Raw genomic sequence first — 23,795 nt, forward strand, 5'->3', positions numbered from 1 at the left:
TGAGAAGAAGCTGCACAGTGGATCCCATTGTAGGAGTTACATTAAGACTGCACCAGAGTGGGATTGTGGACCAGCCAACTGCATCCTGCCGATCACATTTATGGATTGTAAGCAGAAGGCCTCTCACTCAGACACCAGAGGCTGCCTCATGACTGCTAAAGAGGAGTTTCACATATGGTAGGGTGGATAGTAGGCTGCTGAGCCACCACACCTCTACGTAGTGTGAAGAGGAGAAAGGCTGTAGGGGCCATTTTGAACTTTCCTCTGTTCCAGAGGAGGAAACAATAGTCTATAAACTGAACATTTCAGGACCTTACCAAAGTTTATTGCCTTATTTCCTGAGATGGGCAAAATTGGGGGTGGGTGGGAAGGGAATCCTATTTTTCCAGATCAGTTTACCCAGCCCTGGTTTCTAGATCCAGAACAATGAAAATATGCAAACAGTTAGGCGAATTAGCCTGTAGCATATTTACCTAAATACCGGAGTACTGCTTCTAAAGGCTTTCGAACAACTTGCTTTAACAACAATGGATTTTCTGATGCTTCTGGTAAGCGTGCTGTGCCTGTGAAGACAATATTGGGATTGGGGAAAACATTTATTTTCTTATTAAAAATGAATGGAGTCTTAGACATTAACTTAGTCTAAAACAACTTTTCTTTGGAGCGCTTTTTAGTAAAAAAGGATGTTTACAGAGTAGGTGCATGTTTTGGCAAGTGTACACACAGGCAAAGGAATGTGCTACATACTGGCAAACAAGTGACATGTAAAAAAAAGCTGAGCAATTTCAAATGTGTTATTTGATAATAGTGTGACGAGTTAGGCTATTTCTGTAAAGGAAATAAGTAACAGCAGGTCATCTGTGCTTAGCCACAGTACCCTTGAAAGATCCAACTCAAGGCTTTCCCAAAGGAATTAATCTCAAATTCTGGTTTCCCAATTTCATAGTAAGTAGCTGGATGTCTGGATAAATACTCACATTCTGCTTTGATTGCTGCACTGTTGATAGGCAGGTGGGGATGTCTTGCTGCATGCCAAGGACGCAAGATCTCTCTACACAAGCGTCTGGCAATCCTTGTCAGTTTTGTTGTATGCAGATAGAAGGCTTGTCGTGTCTTCATGGCAAATTTGGGGCTCCCACTGTTTCGCACTGGCACACCATGAAGACTCTGGGAAAAGGGAAAAAGCACAAGCACTTTTATTGTTCATAACTGATTTTTATTAGAAATTTGCAGAAAACCAGAAACCAGCATCAGTAAACACCACATACATAGTCCATTCTACAAGTCATTTCCACCTACACCCTTGGAGTTGATACACACTGAAGGAAAGCCACAGAGATAGAGCTAAAGACAAGAGTGGGAGGCAGAGATTAGGAGGGAAGACTCAACAAGCTAAGAACATAACACAACCCTCCACTCCTTCTCCCATCTTCACTGCTGTGGCTCTTCGCTAGCCACTATTCATTTTTGAAAACGTTGGCCCTATACTTTAACGTGGACCAATTTAAGCATTCAATATCTTAGAAAGTTGGCATTGGGCTAAGGTGTACATACTTAACTACACATGGACAAAGATGATGTACCAATTATTGCACAGGCCAGATCCTTACCATGTCACATAAAAGCCAAGTTCTGACTAATAATTCTGTTGGTTTAGACTTTAAACAGTTGTACAGTAGAACCTCAGAGCTACGGACACCTCAAGAATGGAGGCTGTTTGTAACTCTGAACAAAACATTATGGTTGTTTTCAAAAGTTTACAACTGAACATTGACCTAATACAACTTTGAAACTTTACTATGCAGAAAATAAAACGCTGCTTTTAACCATCTTAATTTAAATGAAACAAGCACAGAAACAGTTTCCTTACCTTGTCTGTTTTTTTTTAAACATTCCCTTTTTTAGTAGTTTATATTTAACACAGTACTGTAATTTGCTTTTTTTTGGTCTCTGCTGCTACCTGATTGCATACTTCCGGTTCCAAATGAAGCATGTGGCTGACCAGTCAGTTTGTAACTGGTGTTCATAACTCTGAGATTCTACTGTATATTATTTGATGTGGTTGTGTGTGGCAGGAATAAGGGATACTTTTTCCATTACTGTTCATTGGAATGAGCATTGGTTCCCTAACCTGAAGTACTGAGCCGCCTGCAATGGATGTACATACCATAATATTTTACACTGGATACACATACCATATTATTGCGGTTTGGTCCTGGTCTCTCTCCATCTAATCGCGTTGGCATTTTCAAGCCACCATATTTCTTCCAGTAAGTCCAACAGGATGCACAGAGACGACACTGCATGTTAGGGGGACCCCAAGAATACCACTGGTAAGACTGTGTGGCTAGGGATAATAAAGGTGGAAATATATATATTCTTAAACAGAATTGATTTTCAAAGTTTATAGCCTTTACAACCATCTTTAAAATCTCAAAGGAGAAAAAGACCTTTCAGCTTCACAAGGTAACAAAACTAGATCATAAGCTTGCTGTATCAGAAATGAGGCAAATTTAATCATCATTAAATGTTTTATAATGGCATTCTGCAGTGTTGTTATAGCCATGGTGATCCCAGAATATTAGAAAGACAAGGTAGCAAGGTAATTTTTTTTTACTGGACCGACTTCTGTTGGTGAGAGAGAGAGAGAGAAGCTTTCAAGCTACACAGAAGAAAAGCTCTGTATAAATTCAGAAGCTTGTCTCTCTCAGCAACAGAAGTTGGTCCAATAAAAGATATTACCTCCCCCACCTTGTCTCTTATAATTACGTTAGCTCAAGTAGTTATACTCTTCAGTATATCATTTGAAACAGTAAAATGAGTAAGTCATTACGATGTGGAAATTTCCTGGTAATGCCTTTGAGATATTTTATGCTGTAACTCCGAAGGGGGCACTGTAACTTTTCCCCCTCTATTTTAGAAATCCCCTCCCCAACTTTACTTAGGGAAGAGAAAGAGTCAGTCATTTTGACTCTCCATACAGTCCTACGTTTTAGCACATCTAAAAGGCTCTCCATAAAAGACAGGGAAGCCTATTAGGATAAGACATATTAGCAGATGAGACCATAGTGAATATAAGGATGGAACCATGCTCTTTGGACTTTCCACTACCATTATAAAGCTGTGAAAACATCACCAAGGGCTCTCCAGTGAATTAAAGACTCGTCTTCACTCAGGAGCCATCTATTATTTCACAGGAAACATCAGCTCTTACAGTTATTTACAAAAAAAATCTACCCACTCTAAAAACTTAGAAACATTCACATGAAGAAAAACCCTGCCTATTTCACCCACACCCCACCCTGCATGCTAACTTATTAAAGCTTTACTTTAGTCTTAGTGCTAGAGTACTTCTGCTGCTCTTGCACAATTGCTACATTTGTAGATCACTTACTATAGCAGCTTTCACAGGCCCGTCCTGCTCCCGTGTTCTGTGCCTGTCCTCCTGTACCATTTACCACTCCTGGTTTGACATTATTTACATTGATCTGGTTGGGGTTTGGCTTGTTACTTAAAACACAAAGCAAAAAAAAAGGGGGGAAATTAATTGATTGTGACAAGTAACTTTCCTATGTGACAAAAAAATATGGCCCAGACGCTTAAAACTGAAGACTTGCATTTCTCACATGTTTATGAATTCCAAAACAACAAACGTTACTTACCAGTAATTAGAGTTCTCTGAATACATTTCCTCTGCAGATCATACTGTAGAAGTCTCATGCCATTTCTCAGGAGTCTCAGAACCACTTAAAAACAGTTAACCATTCTGGTCATGAGTACACCTTGATTACTGATCCAAAAACATTCTGATCTAGGTGACAAAAGGGCCATATCGACACACATCCCTCTGTTCCTCTCTGCCTGAACAATATTCTGCTTAAGCCTCTAAAGAAGTGAGGAAGGAGGGAAAGTCAAGGTGGATCTGCAAGGGCAATAGATTCAGAGAACTCCGTGGTAAAGTAGCCTCTCTTTCTCCTTCAGAAAATTGCCTCTTCAAATCCTGTCTCTCTGTAGTAGACGGGCAAGCTTGCAGGCAAGAGCTCAGAAGTACTAATTCAGACTCAAAGTTTGCCCTCCTGAAACAAGCACCTACTGCCACTACAGTATTAAAAAGAACTGCAGAGTAAAAGGTGTAAACTGAATCCTCAGATAACCCAAATGGGAATACCTTGTACAAACAGCAGTTTTCTCCATCTGATTCATAGGTATTTCCTGTGCAATTTCCTAAGAGAAATGTGAAAGGAAGCATCTTAAAAGGTCAAGAGCTCCATACCATCCCATTTAGCACAGAGATTATGGAGCTCCAAGCCAACATGTAGAATCAGATTAATTTACAGACCTTATTTTACCACTCCCTTCAACAAAACCACAACAGAATTAGACTTGTTCGGGTACCAGACTGGAACACAGGGGATCTGGGTTCAATTCCAAGACTTCCTGTGTGACTTTTGGCTAGTCATTTAGGGCTTTCATAAATAGTAGAAGACACTCTACTGGGATGCGATTTCTAAAGCACACTCATGTGCTGTGCATTAATGTGCCTGTGTAGACCATTGGGCTGCATACCTTTTTACAAAGCAGTACTGCTCTGTATGTGTATTCAGCATCTCATCTGCTGACTTCAGTGACACAGTTTACTACTTTTCACTAAGTGAAAGCCAACACAGCAGAAAGCCAGAGTCTATTCCTTCTGATGAAGCATCAACATAAAGAGTTAGTAAATTCCAATCAGTTATACCTGTATAAACCAATCAAAGGCAATGAGATTGCATATGGAATTATTCTTGAGACAATGGGGTTGGGCAGGCATAAATAAGAAAGATTCTCTAGGCCAAATTATAAGACAAGTGGTGATACGAGGGAAAGAGAAAACTCCCCAATCGCTGTGTTTCCAGGGTTGTTAGAAAAAAGAATCTTTTTACTTGGAACTAATTACATGTGATTGGGAGTCACTGAGAGACAATGCCTACACACAATGGTTTTTTTTTTTTTATAAACAGTTACATGCAGATTCTGCTACAGTGGCACACAAGGGCCATAAAGGCTCCACAAGTGACCAGGGGAGCCTTTTCCAAGAGCAGGAGAAGCTTCAGACTGACCTGTTACATTCTCTTTTGTACAACATAGTGGGCTTACTGAGAGGAAGAAGTGTGGGCGAGGGGGAAGGTCTGTGTATTGCTGAGTTCTACAGACATTCTGGACTTTTCTGGTCTGCAGGGCTCCCCAGGCAAGGCAGAAAAAGAAGAATTAACAACAGGGACCTTCTTCAAATCTTGGTTCAATTGTTCTTTTCTTCAGCTGATGCACTTTCATGTCTCTAATGATTGATTATTAATGGATTTGAAATGGTTCTGGGATTTGTAAGTCACGGCTTGACGCTCCAACCCTGGGAGACCCGCAAAGGCAATTTTGTGAAGGAGAAGAATGGAATATGGTACCTTTGCATGAGTCTGCATTTTGTTGATTGCTGCCATATTAAAAATTACCTCCAAGTAGCTTCTGCTTCACCAAAAATTCATTTTGTGCAAATATAACTAGATTTAAAGGTAGCTGGGGTTCTCGAAAAGTATTATCTCTACAGAGTCACACTACTGGCAGGCAGTATTGCCTAGTGGATAGAGTACTGGACTAGGGCAAAGAAACCTGGGTTTCTATTCCCAGCTCTGCCACCTGGCCTGCTGAGTGACCTTGGACAAGTCATTCACCTCTGTGCCTCGGTTTCCCCCTCTATAAAATGATATGATCCTTTCTAAAGCCTTTTTAGACCTTCTGATGAAAAGCACTATAAGAGCTTGGTGATATTATATCACTATTACTATTGTTGAATGCTATGCTGCACAGTTCCAGAAACCACATACAATTAACTAGGATGACACACCTTGATATATGCGTCCCACAGTGCTAAGATCACATTTAGAAAGGGAAACGATGGCCAAACTCCTTCACTCCTGGTTGTCTTGTGAAACTGACATACTGAAAAAACCTGGGGATGATCTGAATGTCTCTCTCTGAACTCCACTTACGGTAAATAACATAACTTTTTCTTCATAAGCATGCTACCTCAGGCATCTGAATAATGAAATCAATTGTGACTTAAGTACTCTACCTTAAGCACTTAACCCTTACATTTCTTCAAAGGCTGGTACAGTCTAATTAAGTTAACTTGTTAATCAATTTATTTGTTACTTAATGAAGATGAAGTCAGCAAAGTTCAAACCGCAAATAAGATGCACATTTTACACAGATTACCAACAAGTATGGTAAGCTTTCCCAACACTTGGAGGAGTCTTTAAATCATAACTGGATGCCTTTCTAAAAGATCTGTGGTTGAATTGGAGTATGTGTACTAGATGCAAGAATCCTTGGGTGAAATTCTCTGGCCTCTGTTATGCAGGAAATCAGACCAGGTGATCATAATATAGCCGCTTCTGACATTTGAATCTATTAAAGTGACAAGATCCTTGTAAGAAGTGTTGGCTCCCAGCTTCCCTTAGATCATGAATTGACAAACAGCTCACAAAACATTGACATTTTTCCAATGTGTGATCGACCTTATGCACTTGGTTGATAGCACTAAATTAACATGGGAGCAGGAACTGAAGTCTTACTTTTTGGAAAGGAGAAACTTGTGTGCCCAAGACATGTGGTAGCTAAAGATTAAACTGGTTTTATTGTTTAGAAGACTGAGTATAATACCACCACTGGAATGGTTTCAGTCATCCAGGTACGTACAACCAGATGTTCTGGTCCTGTCATGAGAAACGCACTTTGGAATATAACATCGTGATAAAAGAGAATGGCACTTCTCCCCTTACTGCATGTAAAGATTTGTCAGGCCATTAATTTGTGTATCTGAAAACATGTGCCCACTTGTGGAAAAAGAAAAAAAAAAAGTCCAATGTTTGTTAAAGTATCCTTAGGTATTGGTAAGATCCTTCTCCACCAGCATTAAAAGTACAGATCACTATCGTTTAAACACAGCTACAAAAGAGGGATAGAATATAATCATGCATGGAAATTTTTCTAGTCTATACGGAGTCTCCAAATAGTCCTACCTAAATGGGAGGAAGAATGGTCTTGGGGCTAAGGCCAAAAAATGATGAGTCAAGAGGCAGAGGGTCTATTTTCAACTATGCCACAAATAAATGTTACTTTTCCTGTGCTGTGACTATGGCTCTTCAAGAGGTGTCCCCTTATGGGTGCTCTACTTCAAGTGTGCATGTACCTCTTGAGCCCTTGATCAGAGATTTCTAGCTCCAGCAGTTTGATGTGGAGATTGGTTTTGAGGGCTGTCCATCTGCGTTGAACCACGAGGGTGTTGAGGTGGGACCCGCATGCTAACAGCGAAGCATCAGGGTTAGTCACTGTTAGGGTTGGGGGACAGTAAGGGATATTCGCACAAATGCTGTGTTGCTTCTTCCACCAGTCTAGGGAGTTCTGTAAGTGCAAGGGGACTGTCACCTGCCTATCCAAAGTGTCCCTGTCCAAAGTGATCCTGTTCAGAGAATAGATAGCTTTTAGCCAACCTTGGAAGCAGCAGAGGTGTAGCCTTGTGTGACTGGTCACAAAGATAAAAGCTGCCACACAGCCCAAGAGTTGAAGACAGTACTTTATTGTGATCAGAGGGCTTCCCTGAATTGTCCCTACCAGACCAGACAAGATCACAAATCTGTCCAAAGGGAGGTACGAGTATACCCCTATAAACTGTATACTTTGTACATGTACCAGCATGGATTTCTTTACATTCAACTGTAGGCCCAACTCTTGGAACAGAGCAAGGGTCATCTGGGTGGCGATAACACTGCCTCAAAGGTGTTGCTCTTGAGTAGCCAGTCGTGGAAGTACAGGAAGACCAGTATCACTTCCTGCCTAAGGTAAGCTGCCACTACTACTAGAACCTTTGAACACACTCTTGGAGCTGAGGATAGGCCGAAGTGGAGCACTCAAAACTGAAATGATCTTAGTCTATGATGAATCGTTGGCATTTCCTGTGTGATGGGTGTATAGTTATTTGAAAGTAGGCATCTTGTAGGTTGAGGGACAAAAGCCAAACCCCATTCTCTAGTAAAGGAATTAAAGTTGCTAGAGTCACCATCCTGAACTTTTGAGGCTTTACAAATTTGGTTATCAGTCTCAGATCCAAGGTCAACCTCCAACCTCTGTCCTCCTTTGGCCCTAGGAAATATTTTGAGTAGAAGCCCCTGACCCTGTGAGGGGAAGGGATTGGTTCCATCATTCCTAGTCGTAGGAGAAAGTCTACTTCTTTCCTCAGTATAAACTTGTGAGGGGGGTCCCTGAAGAGGGGTGAAGAAGGCGGGTGAAAGGGAGGAGTGACACACTGGATAGTATATCCCAATATTATGACCTTCAAGAACCATCAGTCCATGGTGATTCACTCCCAAACCTGGTCAGAATGGACAAGACAGTCCCCAAAGGCAGGGAGGTGGTCTAGAGCGCACAAACTGTAAATCCAGAATTGTCGTCATCCAACCCTAGACCAATCCATCAAAACTGTTGTTTAGAGGACGCCTGGGTGATCTTGGAGGGCGGCTGAGCAGCCCTCTTGCTCTGAAACTTGTCTCTCTTTCTGGGAGGTTCTGGGGGTTTATGGTACTCCCAAGAACTGAGAAGGGCATGACCTCTGGGCAGCCTGAGACCTACTAAAACTTTTCTTGCTTGTAGGTGTGTAAATGCCCAAGGAATGTACGGTAGCCCCAGAGCCCTTCAACATGTGCAGGGAATCATTTGTGTCTCCAAGAAAAGCTTATGACCATCAAAAGGAGGTCCTCTACTGTGTTCTGAACCTCTTTAGAAACTCCAAAAGTTGGAGCCATGATACCCGATGCATAACTACTGCTACAGAGATGGATGTGGCAGCACTATCTGCAGCAACTAGAGACGCTCAGAGAGCTGTTCTGGCCAACAGCTGACCCTCGGCAACGACAGACTGGAACTGCTCCCTGCAGATATGTGGCAGCTGCTCAATAAAAGCCCTGTGCTTGTTGTAATTAGTAAAAGTTGTATGCTGGCCATACTTGGTATGGTATCTTGCAATCCAGAACTTCTGCAACCCTGCCGAGTAAGACTTTTGTCCAAAGAAATCCAGCCACCTTCGATCCTTGTTAGATGGGGTAGGTCTCAAAAATTGCTGCCTACCCCTTTCATTCACCACATCCACTACTAGGAAGTTAGGTGGGGATGGGAAAATAAAAAGTTAGAATCCTTAAGGGGCACATCATACTTAACAATCCTTTTACACCTTAATGGAATAGTGGCAGGCATTTGCCAGATCGTCTTCGCCAGATCCAGAAGAGCCTCATTAATAGGTAGCATCACTCTGGAGAGTGTTGCAGAGTGCAAAATATCTAGCAGCTCATGTTGTTGATCTTTGGCCTTCTCCAGAGGGATCTGCAAGGTGTCTACTTCCATTCTAAGGAAATCCTGAGACTGCCTAAAGTCGACAGCCATAGAATGTGGTGGAGGCTCCTAGCAAGCAGAGGCTAGGGACACCATCCCTGCCCATCCTGACTAATAAACATTGATGGACCTATCTTCCATGAATGTATCTAATTATTTTTGAACGCTGTTAGGGTCTTGTCCTTCAAAACATCCTCTGGCAGGGAGTTCCACAGGTTGACTGTGCATTGTGAGAAAAAATACTTCCTTTTGTATTTTGTACTTCCTGCTGCCTATTAATTTCACTTGGTGAGCCATAGTCCTTGTGTTATGAGAAGTAAATAACACTTCCTTATTTACTTTCTCCATACCAGTCATGATTTTATAGCCCTCTATCATATCCCCCCATTAGTCGTTTCTTTTCCAAGATGAAAATTCCCAGTCTTCTTAATCGCTCCTCAAATGGATACCCCTAATCATTTTTCTCACCCTTTTCTGAACCTTTTCTAATTCCAATATATCTTTTTTGAGATGGGACCACCACATCTGCACGCAGTATTCAAGATGTGGGCATACCAGGGATTTATAGAGAGGCAATATGATATTATCTGTCTTATTATCTATCCCTTTTCTTAACAATTCCCAACATGCTGTTCACCGTTTTTGGCTGCCACTGCACATTGAGTGGATGTTTTCAGAGAGCTATATCCCCAATACCTCTTTCTTGAGTGGTAACAGCACATTTAGACTCCATCGTTTTACATGTATAATTGGGATTGTGTTTTCCAATGTGCATTACTTTGCATTTATCAACATTGAATTTCATCTGCCACTTTGTTGCCCAGTTACCCAGTTTTGAGAGATCCTTTAGTACAAGGGTGGGCAAACTATAGCCCGGGGGACACATCCAGCCCTTCAGACATTGTAATCCAGCCCTCGAGCTCTTGCCAGGGAGTGGGGTCTGGGGCTTGCCCTGCTCCGCGCATGCTGTGGCTCCGTGCAGCTCCTGGAAGCAGCGACATGCCCCACCCCCCCGGCCCTACGCATACGGGAAGCCAGGGGATTCTGCATGCTGCCCCCATCCCAAGCACCACCCCCGCAGCTCCCATTGACCAGGAACTGCGGCCGACAGGAGCTGTGGGGGTGGCGCTTGCGGACGGGGCAGCATGCAGAGCCGCCTGGCTACGCCTCTCCATTGGAGCCAGAGGGGGAGACATACCGCTGCTTCTGGGAGCTGCTTGAAGTGAGCACCGCCCAGAGCCTGCACCCCTGACCCCACCCTCCAGCCCTAGTCCAGAGGCCCCTCCCACACCCTGAACTCCTCATTTCTGGCTCCAACCCAGAGCCCTCACCCCCTCCCGCACCCTAACCCCCAATTTCGTGAGCATTCATGGCCCGCCATAAAATTTTCATACCCAGATGTGGCCCTTGGGCCAAAAAGTTTGCCTACCCCTGCTTTAGTAACTCCTTGCAGCATGCTTGGAACTTAACTATCTTGAGTAGTTTTGTATCATCTGCAAATTTTGCCACTTTACTATTTACTCCTTTTTCCAGATAATTTATGAATATGTTGAATAGGACGGGTCCCAGTGTAGACTCCTGGGGGACCCCACTATTTACCACTCTCCATTCTGAAAACTGACCACTTATACCTACCTTTTGTTTCGTATCCATGAGAGGACCTTCCCTCTTGATCCCATGACAGCTTACTTTGCTTAAGAGCCTTTGATGAGGGACCTTGTCAAAGGCTTTCTGAAAATCTAAGTACACTATAACCACTAGATCCCCCTTGTCCACATGCCTGTTGACGCCCTCAAAGAATTGTAGTAGATTGGTGAGGCATGATTTCCCTTTAAAAAACCATGTTGACTCTTCCCCAACAAATTATGTTCATCTATCTGACAATTTTGTTCTTTACTATAGTTTCAACCAGTTTGCTCAGTACTGAACTCAGGCCTACCGGCCTGTAATTGCCATAATCACCTCCAGAGCCCTTTTTAAAAATTGGTGTCACATTAGCTATCCTCCAGTCATTTAGTACAGAAGCTGATTTAAATGATAGGTTAAAGACTACAGTTAGTAGTTCTGCAATTTCACATTTGAGTTCCTTCAGAACTCTTGGGTGAATACCATCTGGTCCTGGTGACTTATTACTGTTGGGTTTATAAATTTGTTCCAAAACCTCCTCTAATGACATCTCAATCTGAGACAGTTCCTCAGATTTGCCACCTAAAAAGAATGGCTCACGTTTGGGAATCTCCCTCACATCCTCAGCTGTGAAGACTGATGCAAATAATTCATTTAATTTCTCCATAATGGCCTTATTATCCTTGAGTGCTCCTTTAGCACCTTGATCGTCCAGTGGCCCCGCTGGTTGTTTAGCAGGCTTCCTGCTTCTGCTGAACTTTAAACAGTTTTTTGTTATTTTTTTTGCTATTACTATATCAATATCCTCATTTAATATGAAGCACTTTAGTTCACCCATTTTATTTAGACTTGGTTAGTAGTTCTTCAAATTCTTTTTTGGCCCTCCTAATTATATTTTTACATATAATTTGCCGGAGTTTATGCTCCTTTCTATTTTCCTCACTAGGATTTAACTTTCACTTTTTAAAGGATGCCTTTTTGCTTTTCACTGCTTCTTTTACTTCGTTGTTTAGCCACAGTGGCACCTTTTTGGTTCTCTTACTATGTATTTTAATTTGGGTTATACATTTAAGTTGAGCTTCTATTATGGTGTCTTTAATAAGTTTCTGTGCAGCTTGCAGAGATTTCACTTTTGGCACTGTAACTCTTAATTTCTGTTTAACTAAACTTCCTCATTTTTGTGTCGTCCCCCCTTTCTGAAATTAAATGCTACAGCGTTGGGCTGCTGTGGTGTCTTCCCTGCCATAGGGATGTTACATTTAATTACATCACAGTCACTATTACCAAGGGGTCCAACTATATTCATCTCTTGGACCAGAGCCTGTGCTAAATTAAGGACTAAATCAAGAATTGCCTCTCCTCTTGTGGGTTCCAGGACTAGCTGCTCCAAGAAGAAGTCATTTAAAGGCATCAAGAAACTTGACTTCTGCATCCCATCCTGAGGTGACATGTTCCCAGCCAATATGGGGAAGTTGACATCTCCCATTATTATTACTGAACTTTTTATTTTTTATAACCTCTCTAATCTCCCTGACCATTTCAGTCACTATCACCACCCTGGTCAGGTGGTCGGTAATATATCCCTATTTCTATATTCTTATGATTAGAGCACAGAATTACAATCCATAGAGATTCCATGATATAGTTTGGTTCATTTAAGATCTTTACTTCATTTGATTCTACACTTTTTTTCACACATAGTCCCACTCTCCCATCAGCACGACCTGTTCTGTCCTTCCAATATATTTTGTACCCTGGTATTACTGTGTCCCATTGTTTATTCTCATTCCACCAAGTTTCTGTGATGCCTATTATATCAATATCCTCATTTAATATGAGGCACTCTAGTTCACCCATATTATTTAATCTTCTAGCATTTGTATATAAGCACTTAAAAACTTGCCACTTTTTAGCTGTCTGCCATTACATGATGTAATTGAATGGGACTTTTTTTCATTTCACTATTTTTCATCAGATCCTAAGGGATCTCCCCTAAACGATGCCTCTGTCCAAACCACGTGCTCCCCTGCACCAGTCAGCTTTCCCCCAGCCCTTAGTTTAAAAACTGCTCCATGACCTCATTAATTTTAAGTGCTAGCAATCTGGTTCCACTTTGGTTTCACTGGAGCCCATCCTTCCTATATAGGCTCCCCCTTTCCCAAAAGTGTCCCCAGTTCCTAATAAACCTAAACCCCTCCTCCCTACACCATCGTCTCATTCCCACATTGAGGTTCTGGCTATCTAACTGGCCCTGCAAGTGGAACTGGAAGTATTTCAGAGAATGCTACTATGGAGGTCCTGGACTTCAGTCTCTTACCTAGCAGCCTAAATTTGGCCTCCAGGACCTGTCTCCTATCCCTCCCTATGTCATTGGTACCTATAGGTGCTTACTCTGTGGGTGCTACAGGGCTGAAGCACCCAGGGGAAAAAAATTAGTGGGTGCTTAGCACCCACCGCCAATAGTGCTGCAGCCTCACCCACACCAAACAGCTGGTAGAGGGCTGTGTTAATTGCCTATGAGCTGTTCAACTTTTGTAGCCTCTGGGCTTGCTGCGGCAGAGGCTGACCTCTGGCCCCTCCTCCAGCAGCCTCAGGTAACTGCTCCACTGCTCCAGCCAGGGTTAGAGGTGGGTGACGGGGGAGAGCGCAGGGCTCCCTCTGCTCTGTAGAAGACCAGCCTGGTCAGCAGCAATAAGACCCTGCTCACCTGGGTCACCCCGCCTCCCACCTAAATCTCCTGGGCAAGATCCAGCTCCCAGCGGGCTCCAACTGCAGGCAGCACTAGATAAGTCCTGTTTCAGGCAGAGGGAGCCTGGCAGGAGTGGGGCGGGGGGCTGCGCTGCCATGTCAGAAGATGGAGAGGGAAGTCCACCATGGGTGCAGTTTGGGGGTGTGGGACATGCAGAGTCACTGCCACTGCCTTCCCCCATTTCTACCGAGCGTCTCTGCGTAGGTGGGGAAGCATCTGCCCTCAGGGGTGCAAATTAAGGGAAAGAAGAAGGGGGGGCCTGTCCTGGCTCCCCAGGATAGTACAAATGTGGGAGAAAATTTGTGTCTCATCCCTCCCTTGTACCCATGCATCCTTTATCCAAAATACTCATTTGGCACTGAAGTTAAATAGGTGTTAACAAAATCAGACAAAACCAAGATTTTCAAAATATGATTTAAAATCCCTTCCCCTCTCCATTGCTCAATTTACTGTCTCTTGACTCTTGTGATGTTATCATTTCACTAGTTCTCCTGTTATCATAGGCTTTGTCTGGACTAGCATTTGTCCTCCTGTTGTAATTGACTGCAAATGTTTGCATCTAGATTAGCATTTACAGTCACTTAACAAGCAATTGACAAAGTATCAGGATGTGGTGGCTCAGCTTCAGGCAAACCACAAAATAATGTGCACCAGAACAAACATTTGTGGAGAGCCTCAGTTATCAACACAATTAGCATGTACGACCAATTAGCTCAAATTGTAACAGGACCACCAACTCTAGTCTAAGCAAAGCCAAAGCATGAGTCCCCCAGGCTAGACAGGATCTGGATTTTTAATATAAAAGGAGGCAACATAAACCTGTCTTCCCTTGCCAAAACAAAAAACAAACATACAGACAAAACAAAAACCTAGACCCCGAATCTTCATGCCTTCTTTATACATCAGAAGAAAATCAAACAAAGGCACAGTCTCAAGTTATTGCCCCTTTACAGATCACCTTTAAAAATAAAATTATCCTTTACGTTCCTAGTTTCCCAAAGTCAGGGTAACTGCTGACTTTGTGCGGCTGAAAGACTGGATCTGGGTATGAAAATTTGTTCCTTTCCACCGCTGCATGTACACATAGAACAGAAAAAACAATGAGGAGTCCTTGTGGCACCTAGAGACTAACGCATTTATTTGGGCATAAGCTTTCGTGGGCTATGCCCAAATAAATGTGTTAGTCTCTAAGGGCATGGCTATACTTGCGAGTTAGAGCACATTAAAGCAGCCCCGGGTGCCCTAACTCATGACGCATCCACACTGGCAAAGCACGTAGAGCGCCCGTACTCTGCAGCTGGAGCGCTCCTGGTAATCCACCTCGATAAGAAGCATAACACTTGATGTGCCCCGGCTGGAGCGCCATGGCGCCAGTGTGGATGCTCTGGTCTATTCATGCGCTCTGATTGGCCTCCAGGAGTGTCCTGCTCTAGCCACTCTGGTCATCACTTTGAACTCTACCGCCCTGCCCTCAGGTGACCAACCGTCAGACCCACCCTTTACATTCTCTGGGAATTTTGAAAATCCCCTTCCTATTTGCTCAGCAAGGCTTTGGGTGCTCTCAGTGCATCTTTCCAGGTGACCATTCCTCCACACACCAGGCGATCCCTAGTATGGAGCAATGACGAGGTGCTGGACCTCATCAGTGGTTGGGGGGAGGAAGCTGTCCAGTCCCAGGTGCGCTCCATCCGTAGGAATTATGATACCTTAAGGCAGATATCAAGGGACATGATGGAAAGGGGCCATGACTGGGACGCACTGCAGTGCAGGATTAAAGTGACAGAGCTGCAGAATGTCTACCACAAAGCCCATGAGGCAAACAGCTGCTCTGGTGCTGCCTCTGCGACCTGCCGTTTCTACGAAGAGCTGGACACAATACTTGGGGGCGACCCCACCTCCACTCCGAGGACCACCATGGACACTTCAGAGCCCAGTTCAACAAGGCAGGAGGAGGAGGAAGAAAGCGGGAGCGAGGATGCTGAGGAGGAGGAAGACACCCCAGCATCCCCAGATGCATGCAGCCAGGAGCTGTTCTCAAGTGAGGAGAAAGGTAGCCAGTTGCGGCAGCTGGTGCTTGGGGAAGGACAAACAGCAGAGGTGATGCCTGGTAGGCGGCTTTTATTTTGGAAAGGAAGTTGTTCAGTGCAAGCTCCTGGGCCGAGGACGGTCAGGGCTGAACGAATGCCTCGATGCAGAATAGGGCGTTGATGTGCTCTCTCATATCGCGGCAATCGGCCTCAGTGCTCTCTTCGAAAGTCTCATGAAGAAGCTGGGCAATCCGCTTGCGCAGTTTCCTTGGCAGAGCTACTGTGCTCCTTGTCCCAGTCAGGCTAACACGTCCGCGCCACCGTGCCGTGATGGGCGGGGGACCATTGCTGCACATAGGCAAGCTGCATATGGGCCAGGGCAGAAGCCGCATTGTAGTAGAAGACCCTCCCTTGCTTTGCTTCCCAGGTCACCCTCAGAAGCAAGGTATCTTCCAGGACGAACTCCTGAGGAAAGTGTGGTGACAGTGTTCAGTATAGGGGCCCCCTGCAGCTGTTAGCTCTCCTCAAGGCACAGAACCCCAGAGGACAGTACGGCCATGAAACAATCAGTCCCCCACGCCCCTGTACTTACTCACCATTTTGGGGCTCCTGTGGGTTGTGTGTGCTCGCTTTGGGATGGGCAAATTCTGATATTGTGTAGACTCTGCTTGTCTTTAAGTATAGGCGAATCGTTGCTCTGTCTTGTGTGAACAATGCTGCATTTCAAGTGTTGCATTTTGGTTTTACAGATGCAAACCTGAGATCTCAGCCGTCCTTGTTATCACCGGCCAAAAGACTCCAAAGAATTAGGAAGACGCCACATAGAAGCAAAGAGGACATGCTGCATGAAGTAAGGCAGCAGTCCCTTAATGAAAATCAAAAAGTGCAGGAGTGGCAGGAGAGTGAAAGAAGGGCCCGCCAGCAGAACGCGGATCACCGGCACCAAAGCATGGAGTGGCTGCTACGCATCATGGAGCGCCAAGCAGACTCGATACAGGCACTCGTAGCCATGCAGGCGCAGCACTACCACGTCTATCTCCCCTGCAGCCCTTGTCCCAAAACTCTTTCCCTTGTGCCCCCATGTCACCTCCAACCCACTTTCTCCCACATCCGGTTTCTTATTGCCACCAGCAGCCTCTAACACCTGTAGCTTCACCACCCAGCCCTGCAAACTATGACCCTTACCCACTGCACTCAACCCCCATCACCATGCATTTTATCCAGCCTGAAATGCAGCACTCCAGACAGGAAGGCAGAGTATGATAGCAGGACATACGCAAATCTGTGATTGAACCGTTCCCCTCCCCATCCCCTTGCCCTTTCTGTTTCCCAAGCAGTTGTGTTTCTTTTCAATACATGGATTTTTTGGCTTTGAAAACATTCTTTATTATTGTATTAAGTAAAAGTTACCTTAGCCCAGGAAAGCAACAGGCCCTGCAAGTCAGTGTAGCTAACACAGATTCCTACTAACATTCTGCCGTCCCATGCAGGGCAACTAACATTACTGTTGGCTTTCAGTCTCAAATTGCTCCCTCAAGGCATCCCTAATCCTTGCAGCCCCGCACTGGGCCCCTCTAATAGCCCTGCTCTCTGGCTGTTCAAATTCAGCCTCCAGGTGTTGAACCTCCGAGTTCCATGCCTCAGTGAATCTTTCACCCTTCCCTTCACAAATGTTATGGAGAATACAGCACGTGGCTATAACCATGGGGATGTTGTCATCGGCCAGGTCCAACTTCCCATACAGACAGCGCCAGCAGCCCTTTAAACAGCCAAAAGCACACTCCACGGTCATTCTGCACCAACTCAGCCTGTTGTTGAACCACTCCTTGCTGCTGTCAAGACTCCCTGTGTAGGTTTTCATGAGACACAGCATTAAAGGGTAAGTGGGGTCTCCAAGGATCACAGGGGGCATTTCGACTTCCCCTATGGTGATCTTCTAGTCTGGGAAGAAAGTCCCAGCTTGCAGCTTCCTGAACAGGCCAGTGTTCCAAAAGATGCATGTGTCATGCATCTTTCTGGGCCAGCCTGCATTACTGTCAATGAAATGCCCACGGTGATCCACAAGCGCCTGGAGAGCCATAGAGAAACACCCCTTCCAATTAACGTACTTGGAGGCTAGGTGGGCTGGTGCCAGAATTGGAATATGCATGCCGTCTATCGCCCCTCTGCAGTTAGGGAAACCAATTTGTGCAAAGCCAGCCACAATGTCATGCACGTTACCAAAAGTCACGGTTCTTCTGAGCAGGATTTGATTAATGGCCCTGCAAACTTGCATCAACACGATTACAACTGTCAACTTTCCCACTCCAAACTGGTTAGCGACCGATCGGTAGCTGACTGGAGTTGCCAGCTTCCAGACTGCAATAGCCACACGCTTCTCCACTGGCAGGGCAGCTCTCAGTCTCGTGCCCTTGCGTCGCAGGGTGGGGGCGAACTCATCACACAGTCCCATGAAAGTGGCTTTTCTCATCCAAAAGTTCTGCAGCCACTGCTCCTCATCCCAGACTTGTGTGACGACGTGATCCCACCACTCAGTGCTTGTTTCCCTGAGCCCAAAAGCGGTGTTCCATGGGGGTGAGCATGTCCATGAATGCCACAAGCAATCTTGTGTCATACGAGTTATGCGAGTCGACATCATCATACTCCTCACTGTCAGTTTGTATCTTAAGGAGTAAGTAGACTGCCAAATGTGATATGCTGGCAAGACCCATCAGCATATTCCTCAGCACTTCGGGATCCATTCCCGCAGACTGAAAGGGAAGACAGATCGTGCAGTACAAAAAACGTTGAAAGATGGCACCAAATGTGGACGGAAGCACAGGGACTGCTATGCGAAGCGATGCATCAAGGGAAGTTGCGACAGGGCCCAGAATGCCCCGCCCCCCTCCACCCCCTTCCCACAAGCCACAGGGCCAGAATGGGAAGAGGTGCTCTGTGGGATAGCTGCACATAATGCACCACTCCCAACACCACTGCAAGTGCCACACATGTGGCCATGCCAGTGCGCTTACAGCTGACAGTGTGAACACATTGCAACACTTTCCCTACTGCGCTCTCTGAGGGCTGGTTTAAACTCACAGCACTCTACATCTGCAAGTGTAGCCATGCCCTAAGGTGCCACAAGGGCTCCTCATTGTTTTTACTGATACAGACTAACAAGGCTACCACTCTGAAACATACAGAATAGTTTGCTGGGAGCACAACAAAATAGGTTAGGGTAAGAGAAAGCTGATTAGGGGAAGAGGCCCTCAAAATAATCTTGTCTTGAAAATAGCCACAGAGTTTGCTTCAGGTGTTTCTCAGACACTGTCCCCCCGCAAGAAGAAGAAAATGTTAATAGTCCAATTGCTATAAAACTGACATGCATAGTGAGATTACCTTGAACAATGGAATTCCACAACTGAAACTGAGATAGAGGGGAACTCCCATTGAGATGAATGGGTCATTTCACACCACCCAGAGCTATTGTGTTAGACTGTTCATCTCTTTGGAGCATCCTAATTCATCTGAGCACACCCCACTGAGGTGAATGGCCCATTCCACACATGAACAGTACTCCTGTACTGCAGAGGGCTGTGCAGAGCCACTTCCTTCCTCAAGTAGACACAAAGTCTGGGACTACCTACTATTCCTCTTGCTGCCTCCAGCCTCCTCACAGCCCACCAATTACCATCCTCATTTCTTCCCATGGCTCTTCCAGCCCTACTAGGAGTATGGTGGGGCCAGGAGGAGGGCAGAACTGGTAGCTAAAGTGGCAGATCATTCCCCTCCCACTGATGCCCTCCAATCATGCCCCCCTCATGAAAACCTCTTCCTCAAGGAACAAGGGAAATTAACAGCCCCAAAACATGGTTAATGCAGGTCTTTTTTACACTACAGTGCCTTTGCCAGTATAGCTATGCCAGCTACGTCCCCTGCTTAGTACCTTCCTCAACTCAAGTAGTGTGTTTCAGATTCCTGCTGGCACTGCCAGTCTGATGTGCCTTCTCTGGCTTGTCAGATTGGTTTATATCTGCTGGCGAACCACAGCACCACTCAGACTGCTTCCCAGGCCGGTGAACCACCTGTGGTTCATTACTTTTATACCAGTGTAATTCCACTGGTTTCACTGAGGTTGCTCCTGATTTAAACTGCTACAAGTGAGGAGAGAATCAGGTATAGGCAACAACTCCATGTGCGCTCCAGGGCTCAAGAACCCATAGAAAAAAAAATAGCTGGGGTGATCAACACCCACCAGCCGCTGCCATTCAGCTGTTTGGCAGCTGGCATGGGGCCTCAGGGGAGAGGGCGGAGCAGGGGCAGGAAGAGAAGGAGTGAGGGTGGGGCCTTGAGGGAGGGGGTGGAGCAGGGACAGGAAGAGGCAGGGTGAGGGCAGGGCATCAAGGGAGGGGGTGGAGTGGGGCAGGGCCTTGGGGCAGAGTGGGGGTGGAGCACCCACTGGGAAAAATAAAAGTCAGCGCTTATGGGTACCTATGTGTATTAGACCACCGGCTCCTCCCCAGCACTACACAAGTCTATCTAGATGTCTCGAGAGATCCACAACCTTCACATCAGGCAAGCAAGTCATCATGCAGTTCTCCCGGTCCTCGCAAACCCAGCTATTTATTTATTTGGGCATAAGCTTTCATGAGCTTATGCCCAAATAAATTTGTTAGTTTCTAAGGTGCCACAAGTACTCCTCATTGTTTTTGCTGATACAGACGAACATGGCTACCACTCTGAAACCAGCTATCTATGTTTCTAATGATCAAATCCCGCATAACTATTACCTGCCTCTTCCTAATAACTGGAGTCCGTTCCCCCCCCACCCCCGGAGAGGTATCCTCAGTGCAAGAGGATACTACATCATCATCTGGAAGGAGGGTCTCAACTATGGGATCGTCCTCCTCTGCTCCAGTTGGATGTTCTCCATCCCTGAGACTTTCATCCTTCTCAACAGCACAGAGACTATCAGACCGGGAGTTGGACCATTCTACTATGTCCCAGAAAGTCTCGTCTACGTACCTCTTTGTCTCCCTTAGCTCCTCCAGTTCAGCAACTCTGGTCTCCAAAGCCTGTACATGGTCTCTGAGGGCCAGGAGCTTCCTGTACCGAATGCACACACAGGCAACCATACATGCTGCATTGGGTGCAATAAACTGGATAGCCTGTTGCTGGACTAGCCCCCACTCTGTCGCTGAACTTCTGCCTGCATTCTTCTTTTTTTTTAAACTCTGCAGCTTGTTCCTTTGTTGATGTTTTGTCTTTATTGGGGGTGTTTCTGGCTTTAAGTGCATCTAGCCCCTCCTCCCACTCCCCCACTGAACTCCCTCACAAACTCCCCTGTTCGCTAGCTCCTCTGGTCACTTAAGAGTGGGCTTTTTAAAGACCTGGTCTTCCTGAGTAGCCTTGCCCCCAGGTTAAGGGTTGATGGGTACTAAAGGGCTTAGGGATCAAAGCCTCAACATGGTGCTGGATCTGTCCGGGGTGAGATGTACAGGGGAAGGAGGAGCATTCCATGGCTAACAGTCTGAGCTTTATCTCTATGTTGTTCCTAGCCCTGGACTTAAGGGCCAAACAGAAGGAACATTTCTGGGAAATGTGGAACTCCCCCGGACAACAGACACACTTGGAGTGCCCATCACCTAGCAACCTCACGGCAGCTTTCCATGCGGCCCATCCTGACAAACCCGGGCTGGCAGGGGACACCCCTGGATTGGGTAATGTAAGACCCTGTGAATCTAGAATCCAGGCAGCTGACATCTCCATGCTGCCACCCAGCAGTAGCAGTAACCAGCTTGCGTTCCACTTCCTGTGACCTACTGCGGATCCAGACCATGGCAAGTTCCACCTCAAGAGTTTGACAGACAGCAGCCCCATGGCTCCTGATTGGCTCCCTGCCCCATATAAACCCAAGGGCATTCCAGGAAGTGTCCTGGCAACAGTACAGATCTCCTGTGGCTGCCACAACTGTTCCTGCTCCTAAATTCCTGGCTTTGACCTCAACTTCATTTGGACTTTGCCTCCTGATGCAATCCTGAAACGTGACTTGGATTCTGACCCTTAGTACCGACCCTGGCCTGGACCCTGACTACGAATACCTCCACTACCCCCAGCCTCAGTTGCCCCCATTGAATCCCTTGGCCCCGACTACCCTTGTTAGAATGCTGACAAGGAGAAATTTCCTCTTTCACGGAGGTTTTGTAAACCAAAATTTGTTGTGTTTGTAAATGAACTTAGCGCCTTCTATCTGAGAATATCAATGAAAAGAAAGTATTGGTTGAAATCCTTCTTGGAAACTGTGGACTACATGGGACATTTACTAGATTTTCTCCATGCCCTTCCTTTGTAATATAAAGTAATACAGATCTTTAAGCAAGAACCAGAGGAGCCATGCCAGATTCCATTTTCCTATCCTGATGGTGCTATTTCCAGAAGTCCTGCCCCCAGATACAACTTGCTAAATATCCAGAATACCACCAGATCGGTACCATAAGCTAGAGCAAGTGATGCCCTCCCAGGAGAAAGCAAATAGGACTGAGATACGACTTCCACAGCATCCTGGAGAGTCTGCTTGGTTAAATTCTGTAATAAAGAGATGCTACATCTGCACTAGAGATACTGACCAACCAGGAAAGGAGAGACACCAAATTCACATTAATAAAGCCATCCAATTATATTTGAAATATTAACTACATGGCATGAGTTGATAGTAGCACCTTTGTTGTCATTCTTGAGAATAAGGCTGTTACAACGAAGTTCAATTAGTGTCCAAGTATATAGACTAAATTAAGTCACTGCTTGCAAACCAAATATTGTCTTCTCTCATTGTATATAAGTGGCAACAATAAGGTCATATGCATCCGGCTACCATACTGATCCACAAGCACTGCCAGTTTAGTGAAATTGCAAAGGAAGTAACTTTTAAAGTGAATTTATGCATTTAAATACTATTATGGAGTTACAAACATCTCCTCTTTTCTGTATTTTGCATATTAATTTTTTACTTTCTGTATATTCACTACATATCTCTTCTCCCACAACTGAAGATACAGGAAGCTACAATGGTTTCCTTTCTATTGAAAAATCTGGCACAAAAAGGTCATTCCTGCTTTTCAGTTCCTCCATAGACTTTCCCCCGTCCCTCAGTTTTTCTATTATCCGGTTCATTCCCTGCATCTGAATATTAGACTGCCTTCCGTGTCTTCATGGTTAGCAGCAGTCTCTGAAACAAGCACACTACTTCTTCATGCCTGGTTGATTTCCTAAGTCTTCCAATCTCACCTTAAGCACAATCTCTGCAAAATCTCTCTCTACAACAGGATTATTAATGGATAGTGGTGGTGGTAGATTGGAATGGATAGGAAGATGGAATTAGAGCTCTGCATGGGACTATTCTTTTAATCCCACTCCCGTCCTGCAATACGCACTCCCACCTGCTCCTGCATTGCTTCTTGCATTTCTATTTTGCTCCCACCTGCAAAAACCTTAAATCCCACAAAAAAGGTTGGTATATAAAGTAAAAAAACTGAATTCAGACAATTTTTACTACTAAAAGAACAAATCTTGCTTAAACTATGTAAAAAACATACTTCAACTCCTGTTAGAATAGACGACAAATCTCTTTCTATCCCTCACTTAAAGTTAAGTATTAAAACCTTTATTCAAAAAAAAAAAAAAAAGGAGAGAGAGAAAGGAAAAACTTGCTTTACATTGCTGAAATGTTATTTATGACAAACATGCGAGACATTTAGTGTTGTCCTGCAGTGGTTTTTTTGCCCACCCAACCCTACCTGCAACAAAGTACATTTTACTCACTCCTGTTATTATGGCAGCATTTCCTCTGTGACCTGCAGGATCCTAGTCCCATTGCAGAGCTCTACATGGAATCTCTTCAAAATGTATTGAATACATATACCAATGGGAATAGTTCTTGCTGATGTTGTATCTTACTGATGAGCAAGACCAGTTTCAAGACAACTCTTTATTATGTACAG

At 44.9% G+C, this 23,795-nt stretch overlaps 1 protein-coding gene across 8 annotated transcripts in view; it reads right to left on the reverse strand.

Annotated features, from left to right (window-relative positions):
* The window catches only part of MTA1 (metastasis associated 1), a 145,776-nt gene that overhangs the window by 38,610 nt on the left and 83,371 nt on the right, over nucleotides 1–23,795 (reverse strand). For 7 of the 8 annotated variants that reach the window (XM_073356262.1, XM_073356261.1, XM_073356260.1 and 4 more), the window contains exons 12-15: nucleotides 3,395–3,510; nucleotides 2,196–2,347; nucleotides 978–1,167; nucleotides 474–563 (exon numbers count right to left, since the gene is read on the reverse strand). In XM_073356262.1, coding sequence (XP_073212363.1) covers nucleotides 474–563; nucleotides 978–1,167; nucleotides 2,196–2,347; nucleotides 3,395–3,510 — 548 coding nt within the window. Of the gene's footprint in view, nucleotides 1–473; nucleotides 564–977; nucleotides 1,168–2,195; nucleotides 2,348–3,394; nucleotides 3,511–23,795 lie in introns of those variants that run through there. The other variant, XM_073356266.1, reaches the window with a different exon arrangement.

Source organism: Lepidochelys kempii, chromosome 8 (genome assembly GCF_965140265.1).
Source record: "Lepidochelys kempii isolate rLepKem1 chromosome 8, rLepKem1.hap2, whole genome shotgun sequence".
NCBI lineage: Eukaryota > Metazoa > Chordata > Testudines > Cheloniidae > Lepidochelys > Lepidochelys kempii.